The following is a 19700-nucleotide window of genomic DNA, read 5'->3' as shown; positions in this document are numbered from 1 at the left end:
GACCAAAATGAATTTAAAAAAGCTTCTGAAGGAAAAGTTTATCTTCTTTTCTTTGTCTTTTCTGACTCCTTTTGTTTTCTGTGCCTGATGAAATAAAAAGCATTGCTATACCTATTAAGCAGTAAGAAATATTTCAGTGCATTTTGATTAGCTTGGAACACTTGACAGTTGTAGGTTTTGTTTGTTAAGAAAAGTTTTCCTTTTATCTTTGTATCCCCAGTGCCTGGCTTAGTACAGTGTCTTGCATATATTAGGTGCTTAATATTTATTGGATTGGATTGGCGTGTATGTTGTATTTGAAGGAATTCCTTTGATTCATATTGCGAAGTTCATAGCCATTAGTCCAGAGGGGAAGTATATAGTGATCCTGTGAATGCAGAGGAAATCCTTGTTGCCCTTACTTAATCTTATGTTAAATAAGTATTAACAACATTTAGAGGTTTTAAAAAGAGTTTCTTGGCACCTTCTATGGTTGACCTTAAGATAGAAGTGTTCTGGGTGTGAATTGCAGAAATTCACTGATCTGAGATTTTCATGGTAACTTGGGGAAATTATTGTAAATAGGTTGATTTCGCATTGTAGATTTCATAGGCAGATAAAGATTTTGAGGCAGCTAAGTAGCAGTGGATTGAGAGTGCTCAGCCAGCTATTAGAAAAACTTGAATTCAAATGTAGCCTCAAACACTCAACCATGTTACCCTGGGCAATTCACTGAACCTGTTTTGCCTCAGTTTCTTCCACTGTGAAATGGGGTTAATAATAGAACCTACTTTACATTTATTGTTTGTATTGAAGATAATTGCTTGACAAATATTATCTCAAGGTGTCTGATACATAGTAATGCTTAATAAATGCTTATTTCCTCCCATTCATAAATTATAGATTAAAAGCTGGAAGGTAGTTTAAGAGGTCATCTCGTCTGCCATCTTTATTTTATAGGTGAGAAAAGGGAGAATCAGCTACATGAAATGACAAACCCAAGGTCACACAGATAGTGATAGATGGGGACTTGAAAAAAAGTTGGTTTTTGCTGCGGGCTTAGCTATTACATTTCTGTCTGTTCAAAATCACAGGTATAATTAATACTAATATATTCTATTCCAAAACACCTGCTATGTGGCAGACAGTGTACTAAATACTTTACAAATATTTCATTTGTTCTTCACAACTAGTCTGGGCAGGAGGTGCTTTTATTATCCCCATTTAACAGATGAGAGAATTGAGGCAAACAGGGTTAAACGATTGGCCTGGGATGACTCAGCTAACAAGTGTCTGACTCTGGCCCGAGCTCTGTCATTGAACCACTTAACTAACATCATTTTCTAAAAAGGCCTTGGATAGTCAGGTTATGATAAAAATAAATGGTTTTCTTTTTTTAAAGAGAAGTAATGTCAAAATTTTGAGGCTTTTACAAAATATTTTCTCCTAATGATTTTAAAGATCTCATTTTTTATACTATTTAATAATCTTTTCAGTTAGAAATTGTAGGAAACAAATAATGAATATTGTGGCTCTAAGACCAAGAAGGCTCTTTCTGCAGTGTAATATAAGTAGCTGACATATTTATGTTGCTTTAAGATTTACAAGGTTCAGACTAAACGGCAATGCAGTGAGATGATGCAAGTCATGGTGTCCTTGTTTTACAAATGTACAGATGCTCAGAGAGGTTAAAATGACTAGCTTGTGGCCACCCAACTAATAGAGATGTCAGAATCAGCATTTGAACCTATTTATCCTGACTACATCCAGTTCTCTTTCCAGTACTCTTCTGTATTAGTTCCCACTTACTTATACTCCCTTTTTAAAGTTTGGGTAATAAGGCTCACTTATGTGATCTTTTAAGTCTTATCTCATGTCCTTCTATTTTTTAGTTCCCTCTCCCTCAAGTTACCATGTGTATACTTACCTGTTTTGTACGTTTTATTCCTTCCCCTCCCCCATGGAGAGAATGTAAGCTCCTTGGGGCCAGGGACTATTTTTGTTTTGTTTTCGTGCCTGGCCTAGTTCTTGGATTTAGTAAAGTGTTTAACAAATGTTTGTTCAATTGGATTGGATTCAAACATAACAAAAGGCTCTTTGACACCAATAATTGGAGATTGGCCCCAGGGTTTCACAGGAATGTTATTAGGTTAAATAAAATATGTATATAAGTAATGTCCTTTGTATTCTTTAAAAGGAAGGACTTTTACGAATTCAGCGTGATAACTTCAGAATCTGGCATGTAGATGTAATTGCATGTTAACTTTATAGTTGCAGATGAAGATATGTTAGGGAATCGGCCTGAATCTCTGAGGAGCAGTATATGTAGACTTTATAAGCTTAGTGAGGGGACGCAAGATTATGATGCCTTTGATCTGTTTGTAGTTAAAATTCCCAAGATCACATATCTTGCCATTTTCATTCACATTACTTATTTTTCTTTTAAGTCTGAACACCATAACATGGTGTGGGAAGTGAAGACAAATCAAATGTCTAATGCAGTACAGAAACTCCTGCTGGTAATGGACAAGAGAGCTTCAGGAATGAATGACTCCTTGGAGTTGCTGCAGTGTAATGAGAATTTGCCATCTTCACCTGGATATGCTTCCTGTGATGAACACATGGAGCTTGGTAAACAATTTACTACTTTTCAGAAATTATCCAGGCCTCTCCATAAGATTTAGCATTAATTTTTACATAGCCAGCTCCAATTCGTACTCCTGTAAAGTAATCTGATCATATTTATGACTTTGTCCATTAGAAATTTTCAAGATAATTTTATTTTGTGCTTTTGAAGTGTGATTTAAAACCAAATTGGGTCTTGACTCTGTTGGTCATTTTAAAGAACACATTAAAATTTTATTGAACCACATCAAACTGTTTATTAAGCATTTTTTTTATCATGTTACTCCTACTAAAAAAAACGTAGCAATGAGTAGCTTTTCATTGCCTTTCAAATATAGTATAAACTCCTAACTGTCTTTCAAGGACTTCTGCAATATGGCTTCACCATACCTGTCTGGCCTTATCTCATATTACACCATTTGACATACTCTTTTTTTCTTGCAAAACTGGACTACTCACCATACCTCATTCTGCCCTGTCTCATCTTTCAGCTTTTGTTCTTGCTATTCCTCATTCCCCATGTTTGGGATGGATGCTTAACTTTCTCAGTTGAAGTTTTTCAGGTGATATTTTATCTTTGAAGACTACCTATCCCTTCTCTTATATGAATGTATTTTCCTTCACTTACTCAATATCTAAAAACTTCATTAAGTTTCTGCTATATGTAGAGCTATTTGAGGATCAGATAAGATAGTCCCAATCCTTATGGAACTCAGAACATTACATGGCATTCACATTTTGCATTTATTTTACACTTTGCATTCTAATTATTAGAGTATTTATCCTTCCTGTTGTATCTTTGTTTACCTAGTACCTGGCATAGTATCTTGAAAGTATATTGAAAGCATTTAATAAAAATGTTGAGGGTTTATCCTTTCCTAACAAGTGGAGCAACTCAATTCTTGGCCACTTCTAGTTGTAGGTAGAGGGCAGAATGATTCTTCACTTTGGGGTAGGTTACCAACCCAGTAGCTGCTTTGGGGACTTAGGTTTGAGAATTAAAAGAAGAAGATCAGATGGATAGATCCCTTCAGTGGCTTCACTTCTCTGACTTCACTTCCTTTTGTTATGTAGCCTGAGCCTAAAGGACATAATCAAGCTTAATTTAATAGAAAATAGATAGTGGCTAAACGTATTGTCTATTGTGATTAGATGGAGGTACATTGAGATGGTAGTTGTATGGGATAGACTTGGGAAGGGAGGCCTGTGATCAGGAGTTTGAAGAAATTAGTATCCTTTAGTTGGGATTTTAGGAATAGATATCCTGAATGAATTTCATATGGGATAGCTTTTAGTTTCAGGAAAAGGTTTCAAGAAATGTGGGTAAAGATATGAGATTATAGATTTAGAACTGGGAAGGTACCTTAAAAGGCCACCTAGACCAACTCCCTCATTTTACAATGAGAGAACTGAGGCTCAGAAATGTGGGTTTTTTTCATTGCTTCCCCATGAACATTAATATGTCAGTATAACTAAGGAGCTTATAGTGTTGCTTATTTTCTGTATTGCTTTTGATACCTGTTACTCCCATGTGAACTCTAAAAATCACCTGTTACAGCCCTTTAAATGGTTGTCAGTATAATAGTTTAGGGAATTAAAATTCATTGCTACATTATATTTATTTGATCTTTACCCATCCATCAAACTAATATATTAGTGAATTTTAAATCCAAAAATGGTTGTTACTCAAAACATGATGCAAGGAAAATAAATGTACCTTTAATTTTGAATTTATGGTCTTTAATGTTCCCAATTGTTTAATATGGATATTTATATTGAAAGATTTCTTTTCCCTCAGTAATGATGATATTGTGCCATAAATGAGTAATTTCTTACGTATGATTTTGGGTTTACTTGTGTGCAGATGACCTTCCTGAACTTCAAGCTGTTCAGAATGATTCTACCCAATCTTCCATATACCAACTTAGTGCAGACGTTTCACATCAAGAATATACAAGGCCACCGTGGAGCCAGAATACCTCAGACATGTCAGAAAATGCATATTGTGAAAATGAGGTGGATTGGCTGACAGAATTGGCAAACATAGCCACAAGTCCACAAAGTCCTCTTATGCAGTGCTCATTTTATAACAGGTAGGAATCTTGATTTCATTTTTTAGGAAGAATCTAAAATATGTGCCATTGTGTAAGCTATTGATAATTGTAAAATGTTTATGTTTATTAATGTTTAAATTATCTAACCTGGCTTAATTGACCTGTTTACTAGGTTAAATTATACATTGGACCTTGCAATTTACTTGGATTAGGGTTTTGGTAGATCAGATTTGAAATAACTCCAAAAATGAGTCATTTAATTAATAACCATGGTCCCAACTTTTGAGAATGAAATCTTTGACTCATTAACTGAATTTTCCTATTTAATTCTGTCTGGATGAATGAAAGACATGACTTGAGATAAAGTCACAGTTGTTTTGTTTTTTTAGTGCTTACTAAAATTAGCCAACACAAGTTTTAAAAATATTATCAACTTCTTCCCAGCCCTTTCCTTATTTTTCATGGAAATGAAATTTATTTTGGCTTGAAAAAGTGTGGTAATACTATACATTGGCTTGTTAATATTAACCTGCAGCTTTGTTTCTTTCATCTAGTATTCATAGGGCTATGCTAGTGTACTGGGTTGCTTTGTAGATTTAAATCAGTATTCTGGACTTTCCTTAAAATTTACTTTGGTTGATGTTGACCCCTGTTGTTCCATTCATTCAGATAGTTTAAGAAAGTGGATTGCTGATTTATCTACCCATGGAATCAGTTGCTTTAGAATAAACCAAAGTAGAATCTATTTTAATAATGATTTAGCTCTAAAAATTGTGGAATCATGGGTACCTCTGCATAGAAAATAAATCACCACCATCTTTTCTTGATGTGAGTGAAAAAGGCACAAGATAACGCTGGATTTCTTCAGTGAGAAAAATACAATTCATTGTATAGCAGTGGACTTTGTCCACTGAAAGAATAATGTGCATTTGTGTGCATATTGCAGAGTACTATAACATAAATACGTGTCATTCTGAATTGATAGATTGCATTGTAAAAGAGTAAACTTTATTCATCTAAGAAACCAATAGTTATCTTATTGATTGTATACTTAGACTGCTTCTTCTACCTACCATTTTATCAGAATCACTTAGATTTAATTTAAGCCAGTTTACTTCATTCACCTGTATTGAAGCAAAAGGAAAATTGAAACACTCTGGGAAAGAATTATTTTTTTTTCCATTCAAAGGCATCTTATTTTTTAAAAGAAATCAGGTTGTTTTTTTTTTTTGCTTGTTGACTATTTCTTGTTAGAAAATAAATTAGAGTATTAGTTTTTATATGTTAAGATCAGGGATTTATCCTTTTTTTTTTTTAAGTTACTGTAAACTAGTGCATGGGGTGGTGTAGTGAATAGAGTTGGGCCTGGAGTCAAGAAGACCTGAGTTTAAATCTGTGTGACCGTGGGCAAATCACTTACCCGTTTGCCTCAGTTTCTTCATCTGTAAAATGACCTGGAGAAAGAGAAAACACTAAATGAGGTCAAGAAGTCAGACATGATTGAAAGGACTGAACAACAGAATAAAAATTAGTGCATGTAGTGCACAGTGCAAATATTCTCTTACAGAAGTGTAAATGGCATCAAAATCTCAGCAGAATTATAGAACCCCACCAGGCATCATGATCTTGGGTTTTTTTGTGTTGTTTTTTTTTAAATTGCTTTGTTTTGTTTTTTGTTAATTGCCTTGGTACCCAGTTTTTTCATTCAGTTTGATCATATGTTTCATCTTTATAGCAGTGTTGTGAGGACTGAGCATAGTTATTGTAAAGTGGAGTGAACCCTTCAGAAGGAAATAAATATAAATTAGCATTTAAAGGAATACCCCCTAAAGATGTGAATTTATTCTCTGCAGAATTTTCTGTGCTTCACTTTTTTCCTAGGGAACAAGATGGAAAGTCACACTCAGCTGTCTTGCCTGCCTTTGCTAAACACAAAGTTGCTTAAGCAACTTCCTGTGTAGTTTAAAATCTTTTAGTTATTGGTATTTTGATGTCTGAAGGTGTTAACTGTATAGTACCGAAGGAGTTGGGTAAATTCACCCTATTCATGCAGAGTAAAAGGATAAAGCAACAGGTGAAAATAGTGTTTTGAAATCTTTTATTACATTAATTTTATACCAGAAAAACCTAAGAACATAACTTTTCTTTTAAATGTGGGTTAAGGGAATGAATGAATGAAAGAATTGTTCTTTTAATTATATTGGTAGAATCCATTCTACCAGGACAAAATCAAACATATGCAGTCTCATTTGAAATAAAAAGGTGATTAAACAGTATGCCAGGATTCATTGGGATATATTTGGATTATTACAAAGATACTACCAAACTATAGTACCTATATTGATGGGATCATGTATCTATGCTATCAGAAATAAGTTCTGAGGAATCTTGATTTAAAAGTTGGCTCCATACATGTTATTGGAAAAAAGGAAAAAAAAAAACCCGAATTTCAAGATCTCAAGGGAATGAGAGGTTTAGACGTTTTTCTTTGAATTTATGATATGACTAAATTTTAAGGATCCTCATTGGCTCTGGACAGAATTTGTGTCCCTTCTGTTTATGTTCTTCAGAGAATGCTTCCCTCGTAGGCCCTGTGTGCTCTCTCAGGAATGCTCTTTCTCTCTCTCTCTCGCTCTCCTCTCTCTCTCTCTCTCCTCTCTCTCCTCTCTCTCTCTCTCCTCTCTCTCTCTCTCTGTCTCTCTCTCTCTCTGTCTCTCTCTGTCTCTCTCTGTCTCTCTCCCTCTCCCTCCCTCTCTCTCTCCTCCTCCCTCTCTTTCCCTCCCTCCCTCTCTTTCTGGCCCCCCCCCCCCCCTTGCTCTCTACCTCTCTCTACTTCTTTGCTCCAGTTCCGGACTGCTCAGTCTGTACAAATTAATTGCAAGCCTATCATTTTGTAGTCCTGCTTTTAACTTTATCCCTTCCATATATTCCTGATCTCATATAAGATTATCTTCTGAGTCTCTAAGCCCTTGTCTGAACCTTCTCAGAACTTGAAAAAGCAGCATTGCTTTAGTAAAGAGACTTCTGAGACTTTTCATGGAAGGTGATTTTAATTTTTTTTATTTTTAAGTGTGATCATTGAGAAAAAGAATACTTCAACTAATGTGTTTTTGACATTCAAAAAAAACCTTAAAACTTTTATGTCCCTTATATCATACAAATATCAGAATGCTTGAGCCAAAGGATCAGCAGCTTTCAGTTTTGTTAATCTTAAGAGATTTAACCAAGTAGTAGCACATAATAGGTGATCAATAAATACTTAGGAATAGATTAAATAAATTGTTTCACTGAAGTAAATTTTCTTCATGTTGACTGCATTGGCATTTTTACTGTACATTTTTTTTCTCTTTTTTGGAGGGGGGAAGGCAGGGCAATTGGGGTTAAGTGACTTGCCCAAGGTTACACAGTAAGTGTGTCAAGTGTCTGGGTCTGATTTTGAACTCAGGTCCTCCTGACGCCAGGGCCAGTGCTCTACTCACTATGCCACCTAGCTGCCCCTGCTATACATTTTTTAAAAGAGTTTTGTGTGCATGAGGGTAAGGTGGGATGCAGATAGGAAACACCAGTGCTTGGAAAATCATTCAAAAGGAAGGTATAAATATGGATAAAATGAATAAAGTATGTTAGTGAGATAACATTTGGTGGTTAAAATGTGAAATTGAAGGAAACACGAACAAGGCATTAGGTATTTAAAATTAATTGGGGGGGTGGCTTTGTTAATAATTTGTGGGAAATATAATAACATTAAGCATATAATATACAGACATCTTGCTTGTTTTAACTGTATTTTCTAAGTGAGATTTTTGTGCAGTAACATAAAATTTTGAATGTGAAATAACTTTTGTTAAAAGAAAAGATTGATTTGAAGAACACAGGGTTTAAAGCTAAAAATGCTTCCTTTTAGATCATCTCCTGTACACATCATAGCAACTAGCAAAAGTTTACATTCCTATGCACGTCCTCCACCAGTGTCTTCCTCCAAGGGTGAGCCTGCTTTCTCTAATCATCATTGGAAGGATGAAGCATCAGTAAGACATGAAAGGGTAAGTTTGTTCATTGAGGTTTAAAAAGTTGGCAAGAGAATCAATGCATTCTTTTTTTCATTAACTTTCAAAATAACTTTTTTCTTCCCTCCAGTGGTTTGTGAACTTAACCTCATGAAATGTTGAAGTAGTCTTTATTATACTGGGGTGTTACTCCATAAATTGCTAATACATTTTGTGATAGTGGGAGAAATGTATTATAGCTTCCAAGAAATGGACTTTAGAGGACTGTATTTCTCTGTTTAGAAAATTGGTCAGGTGAGAAGATGCTACATTTAATATCTATATACTGATTGCAAGAATTAGTAACTGTTACAAAAATGTATATTTTTTTTAGGCAAGTAGTGAATCAGAGTCTGGAATTTTCTGTATGTCCTCACTCTCAGATGATGATGATCTGGGATGGTGCAATTCTTGGCCTTCCACCGTGTGGCATTGTTTTTTGAAAGGTAAGAGTATGTTGTATGTTGTTTTGCAGATCCTGTCCTCGTAAGACAGCATATCAATATTTGGATTCCCTTTTCAATTTAAATTTCAGGCACACGTCTGTGTTTTCATAAGGGACGCAATAAAGAATGGCAGGATGTTGAAGATTTTGCTAGATCTGAGAGTTGTGAGAGTGAAGATCTCCCTGTGGGTACTCAAAAGGTAGGGCTTTAATTCTTTACAATTTACATATTTCTGACATGTTTTCATTTCCTTAGAATAAGATCCAGGAATAATATGCAAAGATATATTCTAGTTATTTTCATTTTAATATATTACACATTTTAGGTGGGAATTTGTTACTATTCTTTGTAATGAATTTATAATTATACATCCTTAGATTACAGTGGGAAGCAGTGGATGGGGAGGGAGTGATTATAATTTTTTTGCCTTAAAATTAATTCATACTTTAATGCTAATTTTGGTTTTATACACTATGAGGAGTATACTGATTTCATATTTGGGAGAGGGGAATGGCACGTTAGCATTAAAATTTTACCTTAAGTATTATCTGTGAATTGGGGGATTCCCATGTTTAATTAATTACTTGAGAATTAATTGCATTTGTTTACTTCTTGACAAATCCATAAGAAAAGCCATAGAAATTTTATAGACTGCTAGTTAGCATGTCTATTTCATACTGTACATGTTTTCTCAGAGTTATGGTTCTGATGGTCTAAAGTTGTTATCCCACGAAGAAAGCATTTCATTTGGAGAGTCTGTACTGAAGTTGACTTTTGATCCTGGTACAGTAGAAGATGGTTTACTGACTGTTGAGTGTAAACTGGACCACCCTTTCTATGTTAAAAATAAAGGTATGGTAGATATTCTCACTTTTTTCAAAGTAAACATCTTAAACTTTTCACAGTGTCCCATGGTTTTGGTGATTTTGTGAGCTTAAAGGGAAAAGTTTATTTCAGTAATATTTGTTTTAGGACATGTTATATATTTGTTTAAACAACAGCAGATCATAAATGTGAGTGTATCTTTTTTGAGTATAAATGACTTTAATGTTTACTTTCCTGTTATCTGGTATATTTGTGATATTTATATTTAGTTTTAAATTTACCATGTATATGTGTGTTATATATACATTTATATATAATACACACATATACATGTATATCAGACTTATTTACTTAACTATACCTGCTGTCATTTTTTGTCCATTCATTAATGTCTGTAAGTGCATGTCTATTCATTTTTCCTTTTATAGGGTTATACATTTTTGGGAGAGTGGAGTGGGGATGGGATCAGACCTGTGATTTCATTGATTTAGGAAACTTTCAGTGTGGATCTTCTCTTCCAGAGTAGTTAGAGAGCTGTCTGCAGCTCAAGAGTCTTGCAGAGTTGAATGGGACATTGAGAGGCTGAGGAACTGGTGCAGGGTCACACAGCCTTGTGTGTCAGAAGTGGGCCTTGAAGGACTTCCTGATTTGGGGCTGCCTCTCTATCCATTATGCCATACTTGCCTCTCAGTTATAGTCATATAATGTCATATTTTATATAGTGTAGAGGCAGTGAAGCTTAGTGGATAAAGTTCTAGGCTTGGAGTCAGGAAGAATAAATCCTACCTCTGATGTTTGACTACTCTTGTGACTTTGGGCAAGTCACTTCACCTCTTTGTGTCTCAGGCAACTCCCTAGTCATTACCTACTAAGTCACAGACCGGTTGTGGACTTTAATCATTGATGAGATAACAGGTCCATTCTGTATCTTCATACATAGTCATAGTATGATGTACTTTGCCTCTGCTTTCTTCATCTTGCGTCATACAAACCTTAACAAATTTTTTAAATGCTCATAATTTTAATGTCATTATAGTATTCCATTACATTAATGTACCATTTAGCTATTCATGAACTGTTGAATATTTGTTTCTAGTTTTTTGCTATTAGAAATAATGCTACTAAGTAAATTTTTGAACAGCTCTTTTATTTTTAATAAGTCTTAAGAGTAGATTCCCAATAGTTGGATTACTGGATCAAAGGGTATGATTATTTTTGTGACTCATAGTGTAATCCCAGATTGCCCTCTAAAAAGATTGTACCAGCATTGAATGTATGGGTATTATCTGGCATGTTCTAGTGAATAGTGGCGTCATAGTCAGATAATCTGGTTGATAGAGTTGCCAAATGTACCATACTTGAATCAATAATTTTTAGAGAAGTAGAACATGGTAAATGCATTTTAACACTATTATTATGAAAAACACAATTTAATCTCAAGTGTTTGAGAGAGTATTTACTGTGCTAAAATCCTGATATCGTCATTATGAATATCAATTATTATTTTGGATAGATTTGTTAACATTAATTTTATGGAGAAAATAATTACCTAGTGCTAATAACCAGCATCAGAAAAAATTCACATGTCTTTTAATTAACAATTGATTTGACATTTTGTAGTTAAGATATATAAAAAACTATCTGTAAACAAAAAGGATGCATTGGGGGGGAAGGGGAATAAGAAATTAGGTATAGCATCAGCGTGCTTATATTACTATTATATATAACTATAGGTTGGTCATCATTTTATCCAAGCCTGACTGTGGTTCAGCATGGCATTCCATGCTGTGAAGTTCATATTGGCGATGTATGTCTACCTCCTGGACACCCCGATGCCATTAATTTTGATGATTCAGGTGTTTTTGATACATTTAAAAGGTAATCTTGGACTCATTCTTTTTTCAAATTTTCAAATAGCATATTTTGTAGTAGTTGATGTAATATTAAAATGAATATTTACAGGGGCATATAAACCTTTGTGATTTCGAAAAACATCAAAGGAAAATTGTTTAGGAGAAATTACAAAGAATAACAGAATTAAATGAAGTAGGGTAAATAAGATAACATGCCATCTGGGGAATTGTATAATCTTTTAGGAACGGGGTTGAGCCTGTATGAAACCTTTAAAATTTGAATTGTATGAGTCATTCAACAAGCATTTATTAGGCTCCTACTATGTGCTAGGCACTGAGGATATAAAGACAAAAATGAAAGCTTTTGTCAGGGAGATAATGTACAAAATAAATACAAGGTAATTGGGGAATAGGGGAAGCACTAGCAGTCAGAAAGGCCTAGCAGAGGAGGTGGTATTTGAGCTGAGCTTTGACCGAAGTTAAGCTAAAGATTCCAAGGTGAGAAAGGAGTGCTTCCCCGGCATGGAGAGACAGCCAAGGTACAGTGCTCTCTCTGGGGAACAGCAGCAAGGAGGCCACTCTGTCTGGACCCCAGGTGGTTTGTGAAGGCGCAGTATAGAATGAGATTAGTGTGAAGGGTTTTCAGTGTCAAACAGAAGAGTTACATGGTCAGACCTTTGCATTAGGATTGGCAGTATTAAGGAGAAGGGAGAGACTAATTAGGACATGGCAGTAGTCCAGATTGGAAGTGGTGTGGGGCTGAGCTGGGATGGGAGCCAGGGAAATGGAAAGAAGTGAGAGATGTGGAGGTAGAATTGATGGCACCTGGCAAGCAGGTGTGTGGAATGAGAGAAGAATGAGGAGTTAAACTTGAGTGATGGGGAGGAGGGGGGTGTACTTGACAGAAATTTGGAAGTTTAGAAGAGGGTTGGTTTTGGGGGGAAAGATAGTTCCATTTTATTATCTCATTTATGTATATGTTGTATCCCCTTCATAAGACTCAAAGTTCTTTAAAGATAGGGCCTGGGGTGTTTCTTCTCTATTCCTACCATCCAGCTCGATGCCTGCAAATAATAACAGGAGTTTAATAAATCCTTGTTGAGTTGAATTAAACAAGTCAACATTGAGGATAGATCAGATGTGTTCTTTCTTCTGCCAAATTTAAACTAAAAGTCTACCGGTATTAAAAAAAATCTCATCTTTAGAAATCCTTTAGATATGATGCATCAATATTCAGGGGCTTTAGGTGCTTGGAAAAACATAGTAGAACTACAGCAAGGCATGATTTCAGTTCTTTCAGTTCTTATCTTCCTGTGGTTGGCCACAGAGAGTGGGATGGCAGGTGCATAGCCAGAGTACTCCACTGGTATCCTCGGGATATCAAGAGAAAGGGAGGAAGACTGTGCGTTAGGTGGGCTCGGCATAGAGAACTTAATGCACGAGAGGCATAGCATGCACAAGCTAAAGATGGGTTGTGGTCAGCATCATTGAAGAGAACATCCATTCTGATGAGATCAGAAATCCATTTGAGTATCTTCCTCTGGATTAAGACCAGCTGGCTCATAGCCTGTGTTCTGTGACAACTAGGGGCTACACTTACTTTTGTAGCTGAACTAGTTCTTAAAGAAAAATAAGTCTCATTATGAAACAGACTGGTTCCATTCTTTAGGGGCTTCCATACAAGAGGAAATTAACAGTTCAACTTAACAATTTAGTTTAATAACTAGGGAAAGTATTTAGGATATTTAAATTTTCATGTAATGTAATAATATAATGGAATTTATATAGCGATTTTAAGTTTACAAATCACTGTACAAATATTTTCTCATTTTATCCTCATAAGAACCTTGGGAGTTGTGTGCTGCTATTATCCACATTTTACAGATGAGGAAACTGGGCAAACGTGTTAAGTCTAGGGTCACACAGCTAGTTAAGTGTCTGAAGCTAGAATTGAATTTGGGTTTTCCTGACCTCAGGTCCAACACTGTACCATCTAGATGCTACTTTGGAATGAGTTCTGTTTAGGAAAAGAAAGAAACAGGAGCAGCTAGGTGGCGTGGTGAGTAGAGCACCAGCCCTGGAGTCAGGAGGTCCTGAGTTCAAATCTGGCCTCAGACACTTGACACAATTACTAGCTGTGTGACTTTGGGCAAGTCACTTAACCCCAATTGCCCTGCCTTCTCCCCTCCAAAAAAAAATTACTTTAAAAAAAAAAGAAAAGAAAAAAAACAAAAAAATAGTCTCCACAGAGCAGGAAGGCAAACTAAATGGACAAAGACTAAAATAAAATCTAAATTGTTTACAAGCCAAATGTAAAATAAGAAAAGGCATTGAAAAAGTTGTAGCCATCTCTCAAATCTGGGGAAGATCGGTAATAAATTGGTGTGAAAAGCAGGTACTTTACTGGAATTAAGTAGAAGTTTAGGTGTTTTAAGCATGTTTTAATTGGCCTTACTGAAGAGTTGATAGTTGCCACTTTCTGAGCATCAGACATATTTGAAACTGCTCTTTTCCCTCGGTAAAAATGGCATTTCTGTTGATGAAAAGGGAATTTTGTTTTCTTGAATTTTCTGGAATTAGTAAATATATGTTTTTTAAAAACTTGTTCCATATATTTCAGTTTTATTGTTGGTCAAAATTATAGAAAATTCATAGTTAATTATTTCAAATTTTTGCTTATTTGAGTTTTCACCCATTTGTGAAATTGCAGGACTTTAAATCCTAAGGGGGACCGATAGGGTACTCAAAAACTTGCGTTACTGCTTATGTAGCGCTGGTGCCACTAGAGGGCACAGTTATCAAATTTTAGTAACTAACAATATCTCTTCTACTCTAGACTTTGGGTACTTCAAAATACAATTATTTTTCATACCATTAAAGTTAGAAGAGACCCAAACTAATCTGTCCAAAATAAAACAAATATCAGAGATAGTCTTTGGACCAGGGCCTCTGTTTACAAATTTTCAAGGTCACACAGGTAGTAAATTAAAACTCCAGTTGCAACTAAATTCAGTGCTTTTTCCCACTACACTTCGATTATAATTCAGAGTTGTTGGTTTTTTTTTTTTTAAGTCTTTGCTAAGGTATCCTAAGAATACTTTTCTTTTTCTGCTGTTCATAAATATAGAGAAGATTGATATTTTTATAAAACCACAAATTTGAAAATGCTTATTTTAAGAAAAAAGTTGCATTGATGTACAAACTAACCATTGATTATTGTTTAGATATTTCTCAACTATAAGCATCCTATATAGCATTTGAACTTTGACTGTAATGTCCTGTATCAGTAAATTTATCTAAATGTATTATACATTTAAAAATTACACATATGGATAATCATCAGAAGTCATTTGTGGCTAATAGTCCAGTCAGTAGTATCAGCTACTTACCTTGCACAGTCATTTTGTACGAAGAAGAGCACATTTTAAAGTAAGATTTTTCAGAAATTTTTAGATGTCACAATGTTAAATCATAACATGGATGTTTGAATGTAATTTGGACATTTGATACTCCAATGAAAATTATTCTCTTTTAAAGATTTATCTTCCCACTTTAGCTGTGCTATTTGCAGTGATGGGTGGCAATTACATATATTTAACCTTCTCTTCATTTTATTTATAACGAAACCCACTGGTCTCCTAGAAATGTGCAGTTGTTTTTCAGTATTTTGACAAAACATCACTTGTTTTTCTTGGTTCGTTGCTAGGTTATTTTAAAAGGGTAGATAAGCAGCAATTGGGTTCAGCATACAACTGAAATGACAGATTTCATGCCCAAAAAAAGTGTAAGAAGTGGGAAGTCAAGACGAATTGACACAAGGCCCAGTAATGTTGGTAGTAAAGAAACTAGGTCATCCTTAGGCCATTGTTTATATTAATGGTGGCTCTCTTTGTTGGTATGATTATAATTTCTTCTTGCGTTGTTTATTATAGCAGTATGTGCTTTCTCTGAAAATAATGGGGAATTCATATCATTGAATTTTCCAGATAATTGAAGCTTTGTTTTTATTTGTGTCTGTGACTTTTTGTGGGGTTTTCTTGGTGGTTTGCCATTTCCTTCTCCAATGGACTAAGGCAAACAGGTTAAGTGACTTTCTTAGGGTCACATAGCTAGTGAGTGTCTGAGGCTGGATTTGAATTCAGTTCTTTCTGACTCTAGGCTAGCGCTCTATCCACTGAGCCCCCTAGCTGCCTCCAGTTGAAACTTACCCCTTCTTATTAAATGAAGCTTTAAAAATTGGAATAATTTTCTATCAAAACCTTTCTAAAATGTGTCATGTACTGCTCTGCCATTATAAAGAGTATACTTATCATGACTTAAACTTTTTGATTATGTGAGTCATCTTATGAATGTTATTATATTTAGTGTAATAACTAGATGTTTAGAGAGTTCTTTGAAGTAAGACTTTTTATCCCAGATGACTATTTTTTCATAATTTCTCTATTAGCTTTCTAGAGTTTTGCTATCATTCTGCCTGTTTATAGATCAAGGACTCCTTTGGTTGTCTTGGCAAAACCTGTGGACCCTTTCTCAGAATAGTGTTTTTAAATAATTGAGGTTTCAATTTTTTAAATTTAAATAATTTAAACTCATTGAAATTAAAATTTTAAATTTCATTTTGAGGCTAGTGAAAATAAAGATGTGGGGGTTTTTTCCCCCATCCAAGTTTGTGAATTCCCCTGAAATTTTAGGGGTCTAGAATAGGTGTCACACGTGGCCATCTATGGCAGCCAGATCAAAATTTATTTGGCAAATATTGAACTAAATATAAATACACTATAAGGTAACATTACATTTTAAAACTAAGTCAATATGTAGCCTGCAGGAATCCTTATGTATGGATTGGTGGCCCTTGTTTCTATTTGAGTTTGACCCCACTGCTCTAGAAGAATTCTGTCCCTTTTCCCATGCCTTCTTAAATGTTTTGTTCCTAATCTATTGTGGTTTAGGAAACTAGATAACCAGGTTTGTTAGAATTAAAGTAAAGAAGTTCTGGGTAAGGGCCTGAAGAATGTTCCTTTGAGTGAAGTGCAGGAGAATTTAAAGAATGGATATATTGACATCTTGCCTGGTCAAAAGTTTTCTCAAAATAGATCTTGGTTCTTAGTGTTCTAGCAGATGATCTGCGGGTAACTGAGCTGTTCTATATAATCAGTTTTAAGGACAGAAAAGTATGGTAGTAATGTCATTAATGATAGAAAAGTATCAAATATTAAACATGGTATAGAAAGAAGTTTAAGTTATCAATTACATGTTGAGGAAAAAATGAATTAGTAAAAAAGAATAATAATGCATAGTTGTTGAATATACATCTTTAATGTGCCAAGCACATCAAACTAAGTGCTGGGGATTCTAAAAAAAAGTCTCCTATTGGGACAATACAACGTGTGCCCAAGAAAGTGAAAACACACAAGATAATTTGAGAACAATCAGAGTCTTCAAAAACTAGGGGGAACATACTCTGCATTTAATGACAGTCATTTTAATAATATGTTTATTTTTATGATTCTAGTTATGACTTCACACCTATGGATTCTTCTGCTGTTTATGTGTTAAGTAGCATGGCTCGTCAGCGTCGTGCGTCTTTATCTTGTGGAGGACCTGGTAGTCAGGACTTTGAAAGATCAGAATGCAGCAAAAACTGTGTCTCTGCTGGATCATCACAGCTTTCTTCCAATTCTTTGTATAGTAAAGCTGTCAAAAGCCACAGCTCAGGGACTACAAGCACTGTGAGTGCCACTTCTCCTAACAAGTGCAAAAGACCAATGAATGCCTTTATGCTTTTCGCCAAAAAGTACAGAGTTGAATATACTCAGATGTATCCAGGGAAAGATAACAGGTAAGCAGTTTCTTCTGATTATGACAGTTGGTGCTTTTCAATGAAGTTCATCATTACTTCATCTATACTTTTTATTACATCATCTATACTTTTTTTCAATTCAACAAATACTTGTTAAGAAACTACACTGGGGAGACAAAAGCAAAAATGAAAAGTCCCTACCCTCAAGGAGATTACAGTCCCATTGGAAAGATCTTCAAATACAAAATAATACACAAAGCAATTTTTTTGTATGAAGTGACATGTGAAATGAGCCTTAGAATCTTAAAGGTTCCAAGAAGTGGAGGTTTCCAAGGATGGAGGGAATTACAGACATTGGGGACAGCAAATAGGCCATTTTATCTGTACTATACCGTGTTTGAAAAGGGAATAATGTACAACCAGTCAAGAGAAATGGAAAAAGTAAATTTCCAGGTGTTGTATGTTGAGTGGGGAATCCCTAGTTTTAAATACACAGTACTTTGAGACATTGGTTGCATGGATAATGACTTGGTGATAAAGCTATGTGGCTGCATCACCAAATCCCTATAGAGTGCTGCTGTTCACAGTAGCTGTGGTTTTCTGGGTACAACTGAACTACATTATTAACAGGTTCTTCACAGCGTGTTTAACGGTGCTACTAGAGCTTCAGAATTCCTGGCAATGATGTACTACACAGATCTGTTTGGACCTTGATATACAGGGCTTCTGATGGCAGGTTGTTTTCTAGGGAAATGTAATCATTCTCCTCCTCCCTCCCCCGCCCTGAAGATCTGTGCATTTGTGCATTGCAATAATTATAAAAGGATAAAGAATCATGGAGAAACGTAATGCAAATACTGGCTAACAGGTTTTTAGGCATGCTTTAGAATGGGGCGAATTAAAAAAAAATTTACTGAATTCTTGCTTGGACATTATCTAAATAATGTTACATAATTATTAGTATTTGTGGCAGTATATTGTAAGATCATTTAAAAATGATAACTTTCTAGGTATAGAAAGCTCTTTGTTTTTTGAGAGCTCTTTATGTGTGTCTGGTAATGAGTACTGATGATAGTAGTTCCTAAAATAGAAAAAAATAACAGGTCCAGTAAACTTTTGGTGTGATTAGATAATTAGTCCTAAGGAGTACACAATTTTTTAAACTGTTACGTTACATTTTCATTATCAAAACTGTGCTCAGTGACTAAGTGTCTTACATACACATGCCTCTAAAAAATTTAGCAAAATTCATATTTTATGTGTTCTTTACACAAATGGAGTAGGGGGAGGGTTTTCTCCTATTTATGTAAGCAAAAAGAAAGCATAAAAACAAGAGTAAACATTCCCTTTTTTCTCACATGGTCTCAACAGGGATATTTGTTGGGGAAAGGAGACAACCAGTAACCTGGTTAGCTTCTGTAAGCCAAATTGCTACATATATTTTAAAATGTAATTAAAATTCACAAGTTAGCCACTTTGGCTAGATGAAAATTTCCTTTAGTGAGGGCTATTTTCTTAGTTTTTTAAACTTAAATTTTTCACTATCCCAAGGAAGACAGAGCCAGAAGGACCTTAGATATGTAGAATGAGTCATTTGTATTAGATGATGTCTGAAGAAATTTAAGGTACTGCATTTCCCCATGTGTAAAATGCTCCTATGTATAAGATGCACCTTAATTTTGGGGCCCAAAATTTGGAAAAAAAGAAAAAGCATATTACATGAAGTTATTGAACTCAAGTTTTATTCATCTGCTCATAGCTTTCAGGCATCTTTTGGGCAGTCTGGTGCATGTACACATGCTTAGTCCATTCTGTTTCATGAACCTGAAGCACCAGTTTCCTCCTTTGAAATCAGTAACTACTTTTTCATCAGCAGTTCTTCTTGCCTCATGTTGAACCATCTTTGTGGACACAGGAATTCCAGTTGCCCTTTGCTCTTCAATCCGTATCTTCAATTCCCTCTCTAAATCAGGCCATTTTGCTGACTTGCCTCTCATGGCCTTCTTCTGCCGTGGCATTTTCAGTAGGGTTTCTTCTCCCCGTAGCCAATCTTGAATTGTTTTCTCAGTTGG

General features: G+C 35.1%; 1 protein-coding gene across 1 annotated transcript in view; it reads left to right on the top strand.

Annotated features, from left to right (window-relative positions):
* The window catches only part of HBP1 (HMG-box transcription factor 1), a 31484-nt gene that overhangs the window by 3049 nt on the left and 8735 nt on the right, over positions 1–19700 (top strand). The window contains exons 2-9 of the mRNA XM_036761812.1: positions 2427–2610; positions 4469–4697; positions 8563–8701; positions 9039–9150; positions 9240–9349; positions 9846–10002; positions 11709–11853; positions 17341–17667. Coding sequence (XP_036617707.1) covers positions 2427–2610; positions 4469–4697; positions 8563–8701; positions 9039–9150; positions 9240–9349; positions 9846–10002; positions 11709–11853; positions 17341–17667 — 1403 coding nt within the window. The remainder of the gene's footprint in view (positions 1–2426; positions 2611–4468; positions 4698–8562; positions 8702–9038; positions 9151–9239; positions 9350–9845; positions 10003–11708; positions 11854–17340; positions 17668–19700) is intronic.

Source organism: Trichosurus vulpecula, chromosome 5 (assembly GCF_011100635.1).
Source record: "Trichosurus vulpecula isolate mTriVul1 chromosome 5, mTriVul1.pri, whole genome shotgun sequence".
Lineage (NCBI taxonomy): Eukaryota > Metazoa > Chordata > Mammalia > Diprotodontia > Phalangeridae > Trichosurus > Trichosurus vulpecula.
The sequence above is the reverse complement of the archived record's forward strand: the minus strand, read 5'-3'. Positions and strand labels throughout refer to the sequence as shown.